Source organism: Leuciscus leuciscus, assembly GCF_965113295.1.
Source record: "Leuciscus leuciscus genome assembly, chromosome: 1".
NCBI classification, from domain to species: Eukaryota; Metazoa; Chordata; class Actinopteri; order Cypriniformes; family Leuciscidae; genus Leuciscus; species Leuciscus leuciscus.
In genome coordinates this window covers 71,941,781-71,956,755 of record NC_138725.1, presented here as the reverse complement: position 1 = coordinate 71,956,755, position 14,975 = coordinate 71,941,781, and the positions used below count along the sequence as shown (strand labels likewise).

The window sequence follows — 14,975 nt, the reverse complement described above, 5'->3', positions numbered from 1 at the left end:
GTGTCCTCTGGTGGCTCTCAAGGCTCTCACTCCAGCTGATGACCGTTACATTACTATTGGAAGGAGAACTAAATTACCAGTTTTTACAGTTTTGCAATTACATAAAAACGTATAATAATCACAACTGAGGTGAATATATTGTATGGTTGGAATATAGTATATTAACACAGGCATCTAACTTTAAAATCAGAAATTAGCAGAAATCAGAAACTCAAAATTATGTGAGTATTTACCATTTAATTCCTCAAAATTAAATGTAGCCAAATGTCAACCAGACATGACAACTCTTAATATTCTTATTAGAATAGTCTCGGAAACACACATAATTATTTCTCCCAATTGGATATGATTATAAAAGGTTAGATCAGATGTTTCATCAGGCTATTTTATGTATTTATTTATGTATTTATGTTACATTTAGACACCTATGTTTCTGGCACATGGAAGGCCTTGGGACTGAGAAAACATTCTGGAAGTGCAGGTTTACCTCTTAAGAAAAGAATGGGCCATTTTTATATTTTACTCAAAGTAATAAACTACTAAAAACAAACAACATACATAATCTAATAAGTAAAACTCTCAGCACAAAATAAAGTTAACTAGTAATTTCCTATTTTTTTGTCTTCCCTTCATCTCTAAATAATTTTTCAAATTATAACATTGTTTATTATGCTGATTAATATGCTGATTAATCATGCTAAATATGAAAAAAAGGTGCCACAGGTTAACTTAGTAGTCACAAACCTGGTTTAGTTAAACGGAGTCTGTATGATAAAATGATTGTATTTGCTGCATTCACGTTTTATGCAGTGTTTTATAAAAATATCAATTTTCTGCTCACCGTGTTTCTGCTGTTGTTAAAATAACCACGTCATCTGCAGCTCTTACAGTTTTTCTGAATTGGCTTCCTAACCGTGTCAGTACGAAACAAGTCCTCATTATCACTCATCTCAGGAGCCTGTTGTTGTACAGCATGTACCTCTGGGCTCAGTTGTATGACATTTAACCTCATGCTGTCTGGTAAGCCTGAAAGGCTCTTAACATTTATATCCACTATGTGGAATTGCAATTTCCCCCCTGAAAGAACTAGGGTGGCAGTGCCCAGTGTCTGAATTATTTGATTTAGATCAAATTTACTCTGACTGATCAGTTTGAGCGTTGGGGTCAACGTGCTGCAATGTGGATACAGACATAACATTGCATTTAGCTCCTCTGTCTATTTTCAGCTTGACCTGCTTGTTACAGGTTGTTTTGAGACTGGTGAATATTTCTCCTTTGTTTACAAGCAGGTCCACACTTTCACAATGAAAATAATCTTGGTGGACTTCACTTTCCACTTCATTTACTCTGTGTAGGTTTTTTTCACCAGTTCCACTAGATGGCGCCATCCGCCCAGCTGAATATTGAGGCTTGGATCGACAACACTTGGCAAAGTGATTCCATTTGTTGCATGAGTTGCAGCGTTTGATAAAAGCTGGGCATTTGTTGCGCTCATAATCGTGCTCACCTCCACAATTGTTACATCGTCTTTTGTTCTTCTGCACTGCAAACACTTCAGCCTCTCTTTTGAGCTCCTTATACTCCTTCCAGAACGCTCAAACATACATATTCTGATTGCTGATTCTGATGTCAAGTCTGGACTGCATCATTGTAGATGCCACAGACAATTCGGTCACGTATTAGTTCATCAGTTAGCGTACCAAAGTCACATTTTTTAGCCAACAGTCTTATAGTAAGACTGAATTCCTTCGTCAGGTTTTTGCACTGTGATACTGAATGCATGTCTGTCCATTATCATGTTCCGTTCTGGCAAGCATATCTCATCAAATGTTTTAATTAACACATCAGGATCCTTTTTGTCCTCACCCTCTTGAGAGTGAAATGATTCATATTTGTCTAGTGCACCCGAACCGGCTAATTTGAGGAGAGCGTAAGCATGCACTTTTTTGTATTTGTCCGACAGTCCTGCTTTGCTGTACACGTCCCAAAAATCCCCCAAAATAATGACATTATTCAACAATCTCTTCTCTTCCACGTCATTCTCCTACGCTGTTGCTGTAGTGTAAACAGTGCAGCGCTTCTGGGTTCTACGTCAGAGTGTCGGCTCATTATTGGTCAGCATCACACGCATCACACACATGACCAGCGTCGGCCAATAATGAGCTGATGACTCTCTTAATTATGATAGTGGACTGTCCTTAAACCTGACCTCTGTAGAAGTAAACGGTAAAGGACCACATGCTCTAGTTGACACTGGCAGCGACCAGACTTCGGTGCAAAGACAGTTTATTTCACCGGTCTGGATTAATCCTTGTGACAAGAGATCCACTCGCAGTGTTCATGGGGATGAAAAGCTGTTTCCTACGGCAGATGTACATCAAGGTGAAAGGACAAACTTATCTTCTGGATGTGGGCCTAGCAGACAACCTACCATTCCCTGAAGAACTACCTTTGGTCAGCTATCTTTGGCTTTTAGAGGAACACATGAGTGGAATAGACTTCCAACTAGTATTGGATCCGAGTCCACCTTTGTCGAGTCCGAGTCGAGTCCAAGTCCTTGACAATCGAGTCCGAGTCCAAAGAAGGCCGAGTCGGACTTGAGTCAGAGTCCTTAACATCTGAGTTCGAGTCGAGTCAGGCCAAGTCCACAAAGATTTAAATTATTTGAAATTGACCTTACACAAAGTCAGTTACCCTGTTATTCCTCTTAGTTACTGTTGCTACGTACGACAAGCCATTCTGCTCTCACTCCACATGTTCTCACACAGTGAAAAATATATTGCGGAGCAAAGAGGACACTGACTGCGCCAACAGACAAGACAGAGCAAGTTACTTTTGATATGAAATAAAGTCTCAGCTTTCAAATTTTGTCATTTTTATGAAATTCAAACAATACTGTTTTGTGGCACTTTAATGTGTAGGGCCTCGGTTCAAGCAGCACATTAACTGATCATCTATTCTAGTTATATCACGAATTAAAAATGAATGACATCAGAACTGCAAAAAAGACATCAATACACACCATTTTTCAAGTTCAAGTCCGCTGACCTTAATCTACTAACTGGTTTGATTTGTTTGTCGGACAAAAATGGTGGTTATCTGCATTATGATTGGTCAGATCGCCTGTCAATCAAATTCCATCGAAAGGTCTCAACACTAAGCTCTTAAAATAATATTTTAACCCTTACAAAATAATTGCAATGTATAGTTACAGTCATATGTTTACCTACTGTACATCTTTCAGAATCTGCAAGGTAATGCTGAAGAATGCAACACGATGCATTAAGAGCCAGGGGTAAACTTTTGAGCAGGATGATGGTGATGTTTAAATTTTTCTTATTTTGTTTTACATGCTAATATCTTATTTAGCCTCTGAAGGGAAGGACTAAATTAATTCATTCATTTTTAAACAAAATAAGAACAATTTACACTAATGATCCAGTTCAAAAGTTGACACCCCCTGGCTCTTAATGCTTCCTTCTTGAGCACATGGGCGTAGGTTTAGGGGGGGACGCTAGGTACTAGTCCCAATCAATATTTTGAGATGACAAATTTGTCCCCACCAATATTTAGCAAGCTCCTTTGAACTGCTATTTGGATCTTTGCGCTGCTATTTGGATCGATTCCAACGGCCAAAACAACGACAGTACAAGAAACGCTGTAATTTGATTGGCGGCGGTGTATCTGACAGGCTACACGCGCGGGCCGGGACTACTTTTGTGCTTGCACTGGCAGCGAGCGGGTGGTGTGTGTGTGTGTGCGCGCGCGCGTCGACGACGCCGACGGTAAGTTACCAGGGCTGTCTCTCTGCCACATACAAAGGCCAGAGTAAAACATTTTAATATTCCGTTTTTTGCCACTTTTTGTACTTTGTAGATAGATCAGCTATGCCACCCAAGAAGAAGAAAGGGGACATACGAAGCTTTTTTCATAAAGCAGAGTGTAAGTAGGCAAAATAACTAGCCACACAAATAAACTAGCAGTAGTAGTGACTGACCATGCTTTCAAATGCAGATTCTACTGTGGAAAATAGTATTGATTGGTGATAGTATGTGTTACCATGTTGTTACAGTTAAACCTAGCAGCAGCAATCTTTCAACTAAGGTTAAGAGTATTGATTAGGCTGTGCAGCACTGATAGACTCATAGAAGTCACGCTATCATGATAGAATGCTACGTTAGCAAGTCACTGAATGTTAATTAGCTGACCTTAACTTAGAATCTTGCAGTCAACATAAACAGTGGATCTGAGACATTTTTCGTTTCTACATTCTATTTATGTAATGTATTTGTGAGTGAGTGTAGCCTAAGAATTTTATATTTAAGAATAGAATATATCAATAGAATTTGATATAGAATAGTAGATACAATTTTAGTATTAATGGAATACTGTAATCATGGATAATAATAATAATAATAATAGATAATAATAATGGATTTGTTGTGTTGAATGCATACTATGATACGTGTGTATTTTATTCATTTGTTCATTATTTAATTACATATAGAAAACTCATTCCAGGGGGAGGGGGAGGGGGATGTCCCCACCAAAGCTGAGGCCAAACCTACGCCCTTGCTTGAGCATCACTAAATATTTGCAGGGTTTGCAATAGTCGTGTATGAGTTCCTCAGTTGTCACCAGTGTGAAAAGATGGATCTCACAATCATAGTCACTGCTAGTAAGGAGTCAAATATGCAGAAGATGCTTGAAAAGCACAGAATGTGCAGGAGCTGGAGGATTTTTCTGAAGACCATTGAGCAGTTTAACTGTTCGGAACAAACAATGGACTCATGAACAACCATTACAAAAAAAAGAAAAACGGTTGTGGATCATTCAGGTAATGACACACAATGTATTTTGTCTTGTGGACTAGGCTAGGGGTCCCCAAACTTTTCCATGACAAGGCCCCCCCAAATACCACTAGGTTCTGGCCAAGGCCCCCCTTTTGCAGGATGTGTTATTGAACCCATCGACAATACTACGTCAAATGTTAAAATAAATAAATAAAACATCTAGGTGAACATCAGATTATGTGATGGTGTTTGATACCAGCCAATCAGAAAGATTATAGAGATGCACTGATTACAATTTTCTAGGCCGATTCCGATTTTTCATTGAGTTTGACCTGCCGATACAAATTTTAGCCAATTCCGATAAAACATTTTCTAACCACTTTACAGCACACACAAATATTTAATTTCTATATATATATATTTTTTATAAAACACCACTTTTACCCAAACTGATTAATAAAAACAAGTTTAATAAATATTTTTGAGTCTTCATTTTCTTTTCTGACATAGCCTACTCAGTTCTTGTTAAATCACATGCAAATTATGTGCATTTTAGGTACTTTTTGTGTGAAATTTTGTCCATCAAAAGTGTGCTTTCACACTGCTCGCGGTGTGAATGCACTCATTGAACATGCATGCAATTGAATGTTTTCGACTCCACTTGAAGAGCACATAAACACAGCAGTAAAGTGACTCTCCTTCACCAGGAATGAGGAAGCTGATTTACAGACACTCCTGTTTTACACACGTCACTCAAACACAGAAGCAGGAAACTATTTCAACTCCTCAGTTCAGAGAAACAGAAACTGAAGTATTGTTGAGCTGTTGTGTGTTTGTGTCTCTCTGTATTCATGCAGTAACATGGCAGAAGCCAGAATTTCTCAGAATGAGTTCACGTGTCCAGTGTGTCTGGATCTCCTGAAGGATCCAGTGGCCATTCCCTGTGGACACAGTTACTGTAAGATCTGTATTACAGACTGCTGGGATCAGGAGGATGAGAAGAGAGTCTACAGCTGCCCTCAGTGCAGACAGACCTTCAGTCCAAGACCTGCTTTAGCTAAAAACACCATTCTGGCTGAACTGGTGGAGAAACTGAAGAAGACTAAACTTCCTGCTGACTGTTACGCTGGATCTGGAGACGTGCAGTGTGACGTCTGTACTGGGAGAAAATACAAAGCCGTCAAGTCCTGTCTGATGTGTCAGGAATCTTACTGTCAAACTCATTTTGACCGTCATGAGGAATATCACTCTCGTAAACCACACAAAGTGATTGATGCCACTGGACGACTGCAGGACATGATCTGCCGTAAACATGATAAAGAGCTAGAAATGTTCTGTATCACTGATCAACAGTGCATCTGTGTGTGGTGTAAGGAGAGTGAACATAAAAACCACAACACTGTATCAACTGCAGCACAGAGGACAGAGAAACAGGTATGAACTGAGAGGGATTGATCACACAGAAATGAAAGTGTCTTTATTTACTCACTCATTTACTCATGTTGTTCCAAACCGGTTTGACTGAGTTTCTTCTGTGGAATATAAAAGATGATATTTTGAAGAATTTCTGATCTATTTTAGTCTATTCATTGAAAGTCAGTGAGAAAGTCATTGTAAGTCAATGGAGTAAAAAAGTTTCAAGCTCCAAAAAGGAGAAAAAGCATAAAAGTAATCTAAACAACTAGTGGTTAAAGAAAGAAGTACGCTTAAGTGTATTGACATGCACTTGTAGTGTACTTCAAATTAAGAGTATATTTAAAATAAAACTGTACTTGCAGATAATATAATATTAATGAAATGAAAGGCCACTTAAGTGCACTTAAAGAAAGTCAACTTTCATGACTGTTTCATAAGTACACTTTATAAAGTACACTTTTTTATAATGTAAAATTAAAAGTTTTACTTTAAAGTACATTTTAATAATATTTAATATTTCAATTTAACTCAATAGAATTATGAAATTACATTATATACTTAAATCTTACTTAAGTGGGTCAAAAAGTCACTCTTAAGTTCAGCTAATTGCTTTATATGTACATTTAAACTATAATACATTTTCATTTAATAGCAATTAACATGCAATTACGTCGTGTCCGAAAACATTCCGTTCAGTTCACACTTATTTCACAATTATATTCTTTTAAAGCGTATAATTTCCAAAAAAAAGTGCACTTTTTAAAATTTGCTACTTTTAAAAGAGCCACATTTATTCACAAATCAAATCATTAATAAACTCATGTATTTGGAGCCCAAATCAAATATGATGACATCAAAAACATCAAACTTCACTGGTAGGTGTGTTCGACATCGGCTGCGGCTGGATGTAACCGATCGGCGAGAGTAGCCGCGTGCAGGCGGGGAGGAGCTGCAAACGGAGACGTGAAGTCGGACACTTTCTGGTTCCCGTAGTGACAGCTCACGTGTTGTTTGCATACTTTACCACAGCTGCAGTGAAATAAATGCAATATTTGCCAAATAATACACAGATGTTTCAGAGACATTTTCATTCAATACTTTATGTACTGCTTCATACAGCGTCTGTTTGAACAAGAATAAAGTTCAACATTTAGCTACTATCAATGAAGTGGAGTCTACGTTTTTTAAGCAGTTTTAATTTGATAAACATGACACAATATAACATGACAACGACATGAAAAGAGTGTTCACTGTTATAATAAACTGATTTGAGAGCTTTAGAGGAACTAAAGGTGTTCGAATAAACACGAAACACACGTGATCGTTGTCATGCGGTGAATCCGGCCAATCGTGGAACAGCTGTGTCGTCATCAGCCCACGTGCAGCCCAGTGCAGCCGCTCTTGAGAAGCTGCGCTGGCTGAGTTCTCCGGCTACTCTCGATTTGCTCTCGCGGTACTTTGATGGCATACGTCACAGTCACGTGGCGTCGGCGCTGTTTCAAGTCGGACAAAATTTCTAACCGGCATGCACTGCTTTAAGTCAGCCGCCGATCGGTCTGCGCAGAGCTGCATGAAGTCGAACAAGCCTGGTGTTTGTGTCATGACATCATGGTGTTTAGTCATGTGACTGTGACATGAAAGAACCAATGAGGTTTGATGTTATTGACGTGTCACCATATTTTATTTGGCCTCTGTAAACAGCTGAGACATTCTTCTAAATGTTTGCATGATAGTAGTTTTATGTGTCATTCCCTGTCATTGGTTTGTCCTCCAGAAACAGCTGAAGGAGACGCAGATGAAGATCCGTCAGAGAATCCAGCAGAGACAGAAAGATCTTCAGCATCTGAGAGAGGCTGTGAAGTCTCATAAGGTGAGTCTGGAGAAGAAGAGAAGTTTGAGACGTCTCAGTTTGGACTCTGTCAGTCGTGCTGAAGCCACTGTGTGATTGTGATGTGTGTGTAACAGCGCTCTGCACAGACAGCAGTGGAGGACAGTGAGAGGATCTTCACTGAGATCATCCGCTCCATTGAGAGAAGCCGCTCTGAGGTCACACAGCGGATCAGAGATCAGGAAAAGACTGCAGTGAGTCGAGCTGAAGGACGACTGGAGCGACTGGAGCAGGAGATCAATGATCTGAGGAGGAGAGACGCTGAGCTGGAGCAGCTTTCACACACACAAGATCACATCCAGTTCCTGCAGGTAACAGAGATCTAGAAGAACAGGATCATAGTGGACTTGAGCAAGATCCTGCTATGACAGAGAAACATTTCATGAGAGCAGAATGAGCCGTTGACTGAGATGTTGTCAGGAATTCAGTCAGATTCAGTCAAGTGTTGTGTTATCATATAATCATCAGTCAGACTCTCATCTGATCATCTTCTGTTTAAAGAGACACACTTACAAAGCCCTGGGAAATTTACCATTAAATATTAACTCATTTTTACTTCTGGTTTCTTCTGTCTTGATGAAATCAATTAACTTGATGGTATCAATATCCAGCCAACTAGATTTTTCATCATCTTTTTCATGAAATCTTTTATTTCTTCTAAAATTATTTTAGGAAATTGGGTCAGGTGATCTTCAAAGCTGATCATATTGATAATGTTGATAAAATTAAACAAACAATTTTCAATAGAAATTACATTGAGTATATTTTAGTTCGTGTCAGTTCATTCAGCAGTAACTAACCATATTTCAAAGACAATAGAAATAATTATGAAATAACATATACAGATACTTAAATCCTACTTAAGTTGGTCAAAAAGCTCTCTAAATATTAGCTAATTTTATATAATTTTAGACTATAAGACATTAATTAAAATAATTATTTTAATTCTAATTTAAAAAATAATGAAGTGTCTGAAAGCATTACATTCTATCAGCTTTTCAGTATATATATATATGTATATATATATATATATATATATGATATTATTATTAAGTGTGAAATACTAGAGTTTGTAGCATTAAATGATGAATATGAGAAGAATGTGCTGATTGTGTGAAAGTGCTGGATTGAAGCGAGTCACTGAAGAGAAGTCAAGTCAACAAGAGCCGCTCAGATCTGATATAGTGCAGGTTATTGGCTGAAGTGTGGAGATGATGAGTTTTGATTTCTGTTTTCTGTAGAGTTTCCAGTCTCTCTCAGCACCTCCTGAATCTACAGACGAACCCGACGTTTCCTTCAGTTCTCTCTCCTCTTTTGATGGCATGAGAGAATCTGTCCATCAGCTGAGAGACAAACTGGAGGATTTCTGCAAAGAGGAGATCAAGAAGATCTCAGACGGAGGTAAAGTCCTGCGCCTCGTTTATACAGACGTGTGGAGAAAGATCCCAAATCTGAACGTACAACTGTTTCTGAAATGTTCCTATGATTTATAAAACATCCATTTGCACAAAAATGTCCTTAAACGCATCCCAGTTTTAAATCAGTTATTAATAAATTAAATTCAAGTCCATCAAATCCTCCTACAGAACGGCCACAAATATCTCTTGATGATTCAGAAATACGGACTCATCATCGTGGACAAGCGTTTATATACACATGACGGAGGATGAAATCCATGGAATTTAGGATCAATCCGATGTGTGTGTTTTATAAATGAAGCCCCTGGAGATTATTAATCTGCTCTCAGAAATGAGTCCATCATCTAATATTATAGAGCATCATATTAGAAATGTCTCAGAAATGAATGTATTTGATCTTGTCATTTCTCTTCACACTGTTCATGTCTGTTTATTTCCACAGTCACATTCACCAACATGAATCCCAAGACCAGGATCGACTTCCTACAATGTGAGTCACTAGAAAACAAGCAGAAAAACTCACTGAATGTGTTCATGTTCTTCCTGTAGAAGGAGAAATAAATCATGATAGAAGAGTTTTATAATTGATCATGTAAATGATGATTTGCACAGGATATTTGGTCAGCTGTACTGAGACACTGATGATACATTGAACATTGATTCATGAAGAGTTCAGATACATTAAAAGATCAGACAGATTCATAATTCCTGTTTCTGATGTGTTTTCTCTCCATCAGATTCCCATCAGCTCACTCTGGATCTGAACACAGTGACTACGTTTACATGCAGCCAATATCCGGGTTATGGTCGGGTTAAGGTCACTATTTGGGTTTCTGAAACATTCGGAATAACGCGTTTACATGCGTGAGCAGAGAGAGTTACTCCTGTATACATGGAATTTACAATATCCCGATGTAAACGGCGACGCGCGGTTAGCGTCTGGACGTACGGACTTCCTTAAGACGCAATATGCGTCATTTCCGATTCTTTTTCCTGTATCCAAAGACAACAACAACAGCAGCAGCATGCGGATAATGAATAGTTCGGGGCAGATAGCGATCGCCTTTGTTTGCGCTTTCCTCCTCGCTCCAAAAGTGTGGTGCTGTGCTGCGTCTCGCCATGTTTACCTCTACTTCTTGTTTACTTCCGGTATACTGCACGCGGGTTTCTGTATGCGCCGTCTCTACTCAAAAGACCAAGATTCCTTGCGAATAGAACATGCGCAGAACACAAATCAATGTCCCTTTTGATGGGGATATGCCGATACGCGTTTACATGACCAAATATTCGGGTTAGAAAGGGGGTACCCCAGGGATAATATCCGGGTTTTTAAAAACCCGGATATGAGCATATCCGGGTTTTTGCTGGTGTTTACATGGCCGTGCGCGACCGGGTTATTGCTAATATCCCGGTTTTGAACGGGTTATTGGCTGCATGTAAACGTAGTCAGTGAATAAACACCTCAGTCTGTCTGAGAGGAACAGAGTGATTACTTACACTGGCACAGAGCAGCCGTATCCTGATCATCCAGACAGATTTGATCAGTATCCTCAGGTGTTGTGTAGAGAGAGTGTGTGTGGACGCTGTTACTGGGAGATTGAGTGGACTGGGAATAGTGGTGTGTATATATCAGTGTCATATAAGAGCATCAGCAGGAAGGGATCGGGTTATGAGTGTGCGTTTGGAGGTAATGATCAGTCCTGGAGTCTGGACTGCTATTCCTCCAGTTACACATTCAGACACAATAAGATACGCACTTCTCTCCCTGTAAAGCCCATCAGCAGAAGAATAGGAGTGTATGTGGATCACAGTGCAGGAACTCTGTCCTTCTACAGCGTCTCTGACACAATGAGCCTCATCCACACAGTCCAGACCACATTCACTCAGACGCTCTATCCTGGGTTTTGGGTTTATTCCTTAGGATCATCAGTGAAACTGTGTTGATGTTTCAGAACAGATTGTAGAGAGATTTTACCCATAATACTTTGAGCTGCACGATAAATCACTAACAGTGAGATACAGAGACTCTTATTTTAATTTTCTTTAATATCTTAACTTCTGTCACAGAAATAACAGAATAAATGTGTGTATTAAATCCTTTATAGAGACAGTAAGAATGATGTGTGAGTGTGTTTTTATCAAGCTATAATTGTATTGATGGAAATCATATTCATTTAGTTTTTATTGTAGTGACACACAATCATTTTAATATTACTATTAGAAGTAACTTTCATTTGAAATTATTAAACAAATAAAATGAAAAGATTAAGGAATAATGAATAATGAAATAACAGAAATGTTTGTGAACAATGTAAGGAGTGAAGATGTGGAAAATGACATTAGTAGTGGAGAAAATAATGCTGGAAAACAATCACAGTTCAAAATGTGAGGAAAATTGTGATGCAGAAGATGAGGGATGAAGAAGCACTTTCTGAGATTTCAGATATTGAGTCACAAGGGATGGAAATCATGAACTCTTTACAAGAAATAAATCACTTTCACAGCGTTTGATGAAATTGTTGATACAAAATAGTTATTTCCAGATATGGAGAAATATCAGTGTTGTTGCAAAAAGCAGTGAGCTCTAGTTCTGGATAAAAATAAAAGATTCCTGCTGAAAAAGATGCTAATGAAATTAAGGAAAAGAAAAGTGCAGCTTCACAAAAATAATGCTTTTCCTTTTCTGTCGGTCTTCTTCTTGCTTCTCTATATGGATGTGTGGAGAGTCGAGCCATTTCACTTCAGATCAACCAATAGACACTACATCAACATAAATGGAGAACACAGCATCCAAAGCAGTTACAGAAAAAAAGAAAAAAAAAAGAATATATTGTAACATGTTAAAAGCTCTCCCAGTATCCCAAAAATATTTATTTTTGTTAAATAAAGAAAATGGAAGCATTCAATCTTCAGGAGAAGGTCTAGCCAAAACAACAAACAAAAGGAGAAACTTACTTGTAACAGTCATCAGCTGGAGAGCCCTTGAGAGCCACCAGAGGACACTCCACATCAGACTATCATGATCCAGCTGATGACGTTACATAAAACAACAAGACCTCACAGATAATGAATAAGTGTACATGGTTTAAATAGGCTGAGACTAACAAGGTAATGAGACACAGGTGGATGCAATCAGGGATGATGAGTCTGGGCAGTGAGTTATGGGAAATGTAGTTGTGAGGGAATCACGATAGTCTGATGTGGAGTGTCCTCTGGTGGCTCTCAAGGCTCTCACTCCAGCTGATGACCGTTACATTACTATTGGAAGGAGAACTAAATGACCTATTTTTACATTTTTGCAATTACATAAAAACGTATAATAATCACAACTGAGGTGAATATATTGTATAATGTATGTACTGCAAGTATAGTACTGTGCTGAATATAGTATATTAACACAGGCATCTAACTTTAAAATCAGAAATCAGAAACTCAAAATGATGTGAGTATTTACCATTTAATTCCTCAAAATTAAATGTAGGCAAATGTCAACCAGACAAGAAAACTCTAAATGTTCATATTAGAATAGTCTCGAAAACACACATAATTATTTCTCCCAATTGGATATGATTATAAAAGGTTAGATCAGATGTTTCATCAGGCTATTTTATGTATTTATTTATTTATTTATTTATGTATTTATGTTACATTTAGACACCTATGTTTCTGGCACATAGAAGGCATTGGGACTGAGAAAACATTCTGGAAGTGCAGGTTTACCTCTTAAGAAAAGTATGGGCCATTTTTATATTTTACTCAAAGTAATAAACTACTAAAAACAAACAACATACATAATCTAATAAGTAAAACTCTCATCATGAGCACAAAATAAAGTTAACTAGTAATTTCCTATTTTTTTGTCTTCCCTTCATCTCTAAATAATTTTTCAAATTATAACATTGTTTATTATGAAATGCTCTTAATATGCTGATTAATCATGCTAAATATGAAAAAAAGGTTCCACAGGTTAATTTAGTTGTCACAAACCTGGTTTAGTTAAACGGTCGGAGTCTGTATGATAAAATGATTGTATTTGCTGCATTCACGTTTTATGCAGTGTTTTATAAAAATATCTATTTTTCTGCTCACCGTGTTTCTGCTGTTGTTAAAATAACCACGTCATCTGCAGCTCTTACAGTTCCCTTTCAAGGGAACTCGCGTTGCGTCGAAATTGACGCTATGGGGAACGCTTTGCGTGATGACGTCTTGAAGCACATGTAAAATCAGTCCAATGGTGTGGCGGAACGTCAGAGGCGGGTGACGTCACGTACCAGGAAGCTATAAAAGCCAGCCCGAAACAGAAAACGAAAGCTTTCTGAGTCTTCAGTTGCGCTCTGTGTGAAATCTGTCTCTGTTATTTGGTGTTGTCTGTCTATATCGAGTTATATATTCAGTATGGCGAGCAAGCAGCAGTATAGGTTGTGTGTGCACCCCTGCCCGCGTTATTTAACGGGTGGGGACACTCACATCCTTTGTGTTGTTTGTTTGGGAGAGGAGCATGCCCAGTCAGCACTCGAGGGTGCTGGCTGTGAGCATTGTGACGCGCTGCCTTTGCGTACGCTCCGATCCCGCCTGGCGTTCTTCCAGAGCGCTCAGGATCGCGTTCCCCAGGGCTCTGGTCCCGCCGCTGCCGAGGCATGGCGTCGATCACAGACCTGGGGTTCGCAAATGGATCTATCAGTGGATGCTGAGACGGGCTCTGCCTTATCTCAGTCTCCTTCTGATAGACCCAGTGCCTCTCATCAGGGTTCGGAAGCACGCGTTGCGGTTTCTTCCGCCCCGATGGAGGCACCAACACTGCAATTGTCCAGCTCTGAGGAGTTGGATGTTGTTAGTGTTGACGCTGAGTCTGAGGATTCGCCACCTCAGTCTCATGCGTTTGAGGAATTAATAGAGGTTGTGACGAGAGCTGTCGAAAGACTTTCTATTGAGTGGCCAGAGGATCAGCAGGACGTTCGCTCGAAAAGCAAGCTCGACGAACGATTTCTGCCCTCTCGTGCACAGCCTCAGCGCAGATGCCTTCCGTTTTTTCCCGATCTCCACACCGAGGTGTCGAGATCGTGGGGAAAACCCATGTCATACAGAGTTTACAGTGCACAAACATCACACTACTCCACTATTTCAAATTATAAACAGCATGGTTATGGGGAGATGCCGAGGGTGGAGGAGACGCTTGCGAGCTATCTCTCTCCAGCAACGGCATCTTCCCTGAAGGCGCCTATGTTACCCACCAAGCCAGTCAGAGTCACTTCTTCCCTGGTTAATAAAGCTTATTCCGCCGCTGGTCAGGCTGCAGCGTGTCTTCATACTATGTCTCTTATGCAAGCTTACCAGGCAGAATTACTGGGTGATTTAAATGAGGGCGGGGGGATTGGTCCCGATGTGGTGTGCGAACTGCGGAGAGCCACAGATTTGTCTCTCAGGGCCACCAAGGAGACGGCTAAATCCATCGGCCGCTCT

The 14,975-nt window shown here is 39.3% G+C and overlaps 1 protein-coding gene across 1 annotated transcript; it reads left to right on the top strand.

The window, feature by feature from the left end:
* Positions 1 to 5,639: 5,639 nt before the first annotated feature.
* Positions 5,640 to 11,772, top strand: LOC309512429 (tripartite motif-containing protein 16-like). The gene is made up of 7 exons (XM_082188011.1): positions 5,640 to 6,227; positions 7,984 to 8,079; positions 8,175 to 8,408; positions 9,339 to 9,498; positions 9,958 to 10,005; positions 10,253 to 10,284; positions 10,962 to 11,772. Exons 1-7 carry the CDS (start codon positions 5,655 to 5,657, stop codon positions 11,457 to 11,459), a joined length of 1,641 nt encoding a protein of 546 aa, XP_082044137.1. The 5' UTR covers positions 5,640 to 5,654; the 3' UTR covers positions 11,460 to 11,772.
* Positions 11,773 to 14,975: the final 3,203 nt, after the last annotated feature.

Coding starts and splice junctions, on each gene's coding strand:
- LOC309512429 (XM_082188011.1), top strand. CDS start 5,655: ATGGCAGAAGCCAGAATTTCTCAGAATGAGTTCACGTGTCCAGTGTGT. Junction 8,080..8,174: donor AGGCTGTGAAGTCTCATAAG/GTGAGTCTGGAG, acceptor TGTGTGTAACAG/CGCTCTGCACAGACAGCAGT. Junction 9,499..9,957: donor CAAGAAGATCTCAGACGGAG/GTAAAGTCCTGC, acceptor TTATTTCCACAG/TCACATTCACCAACATGAAT.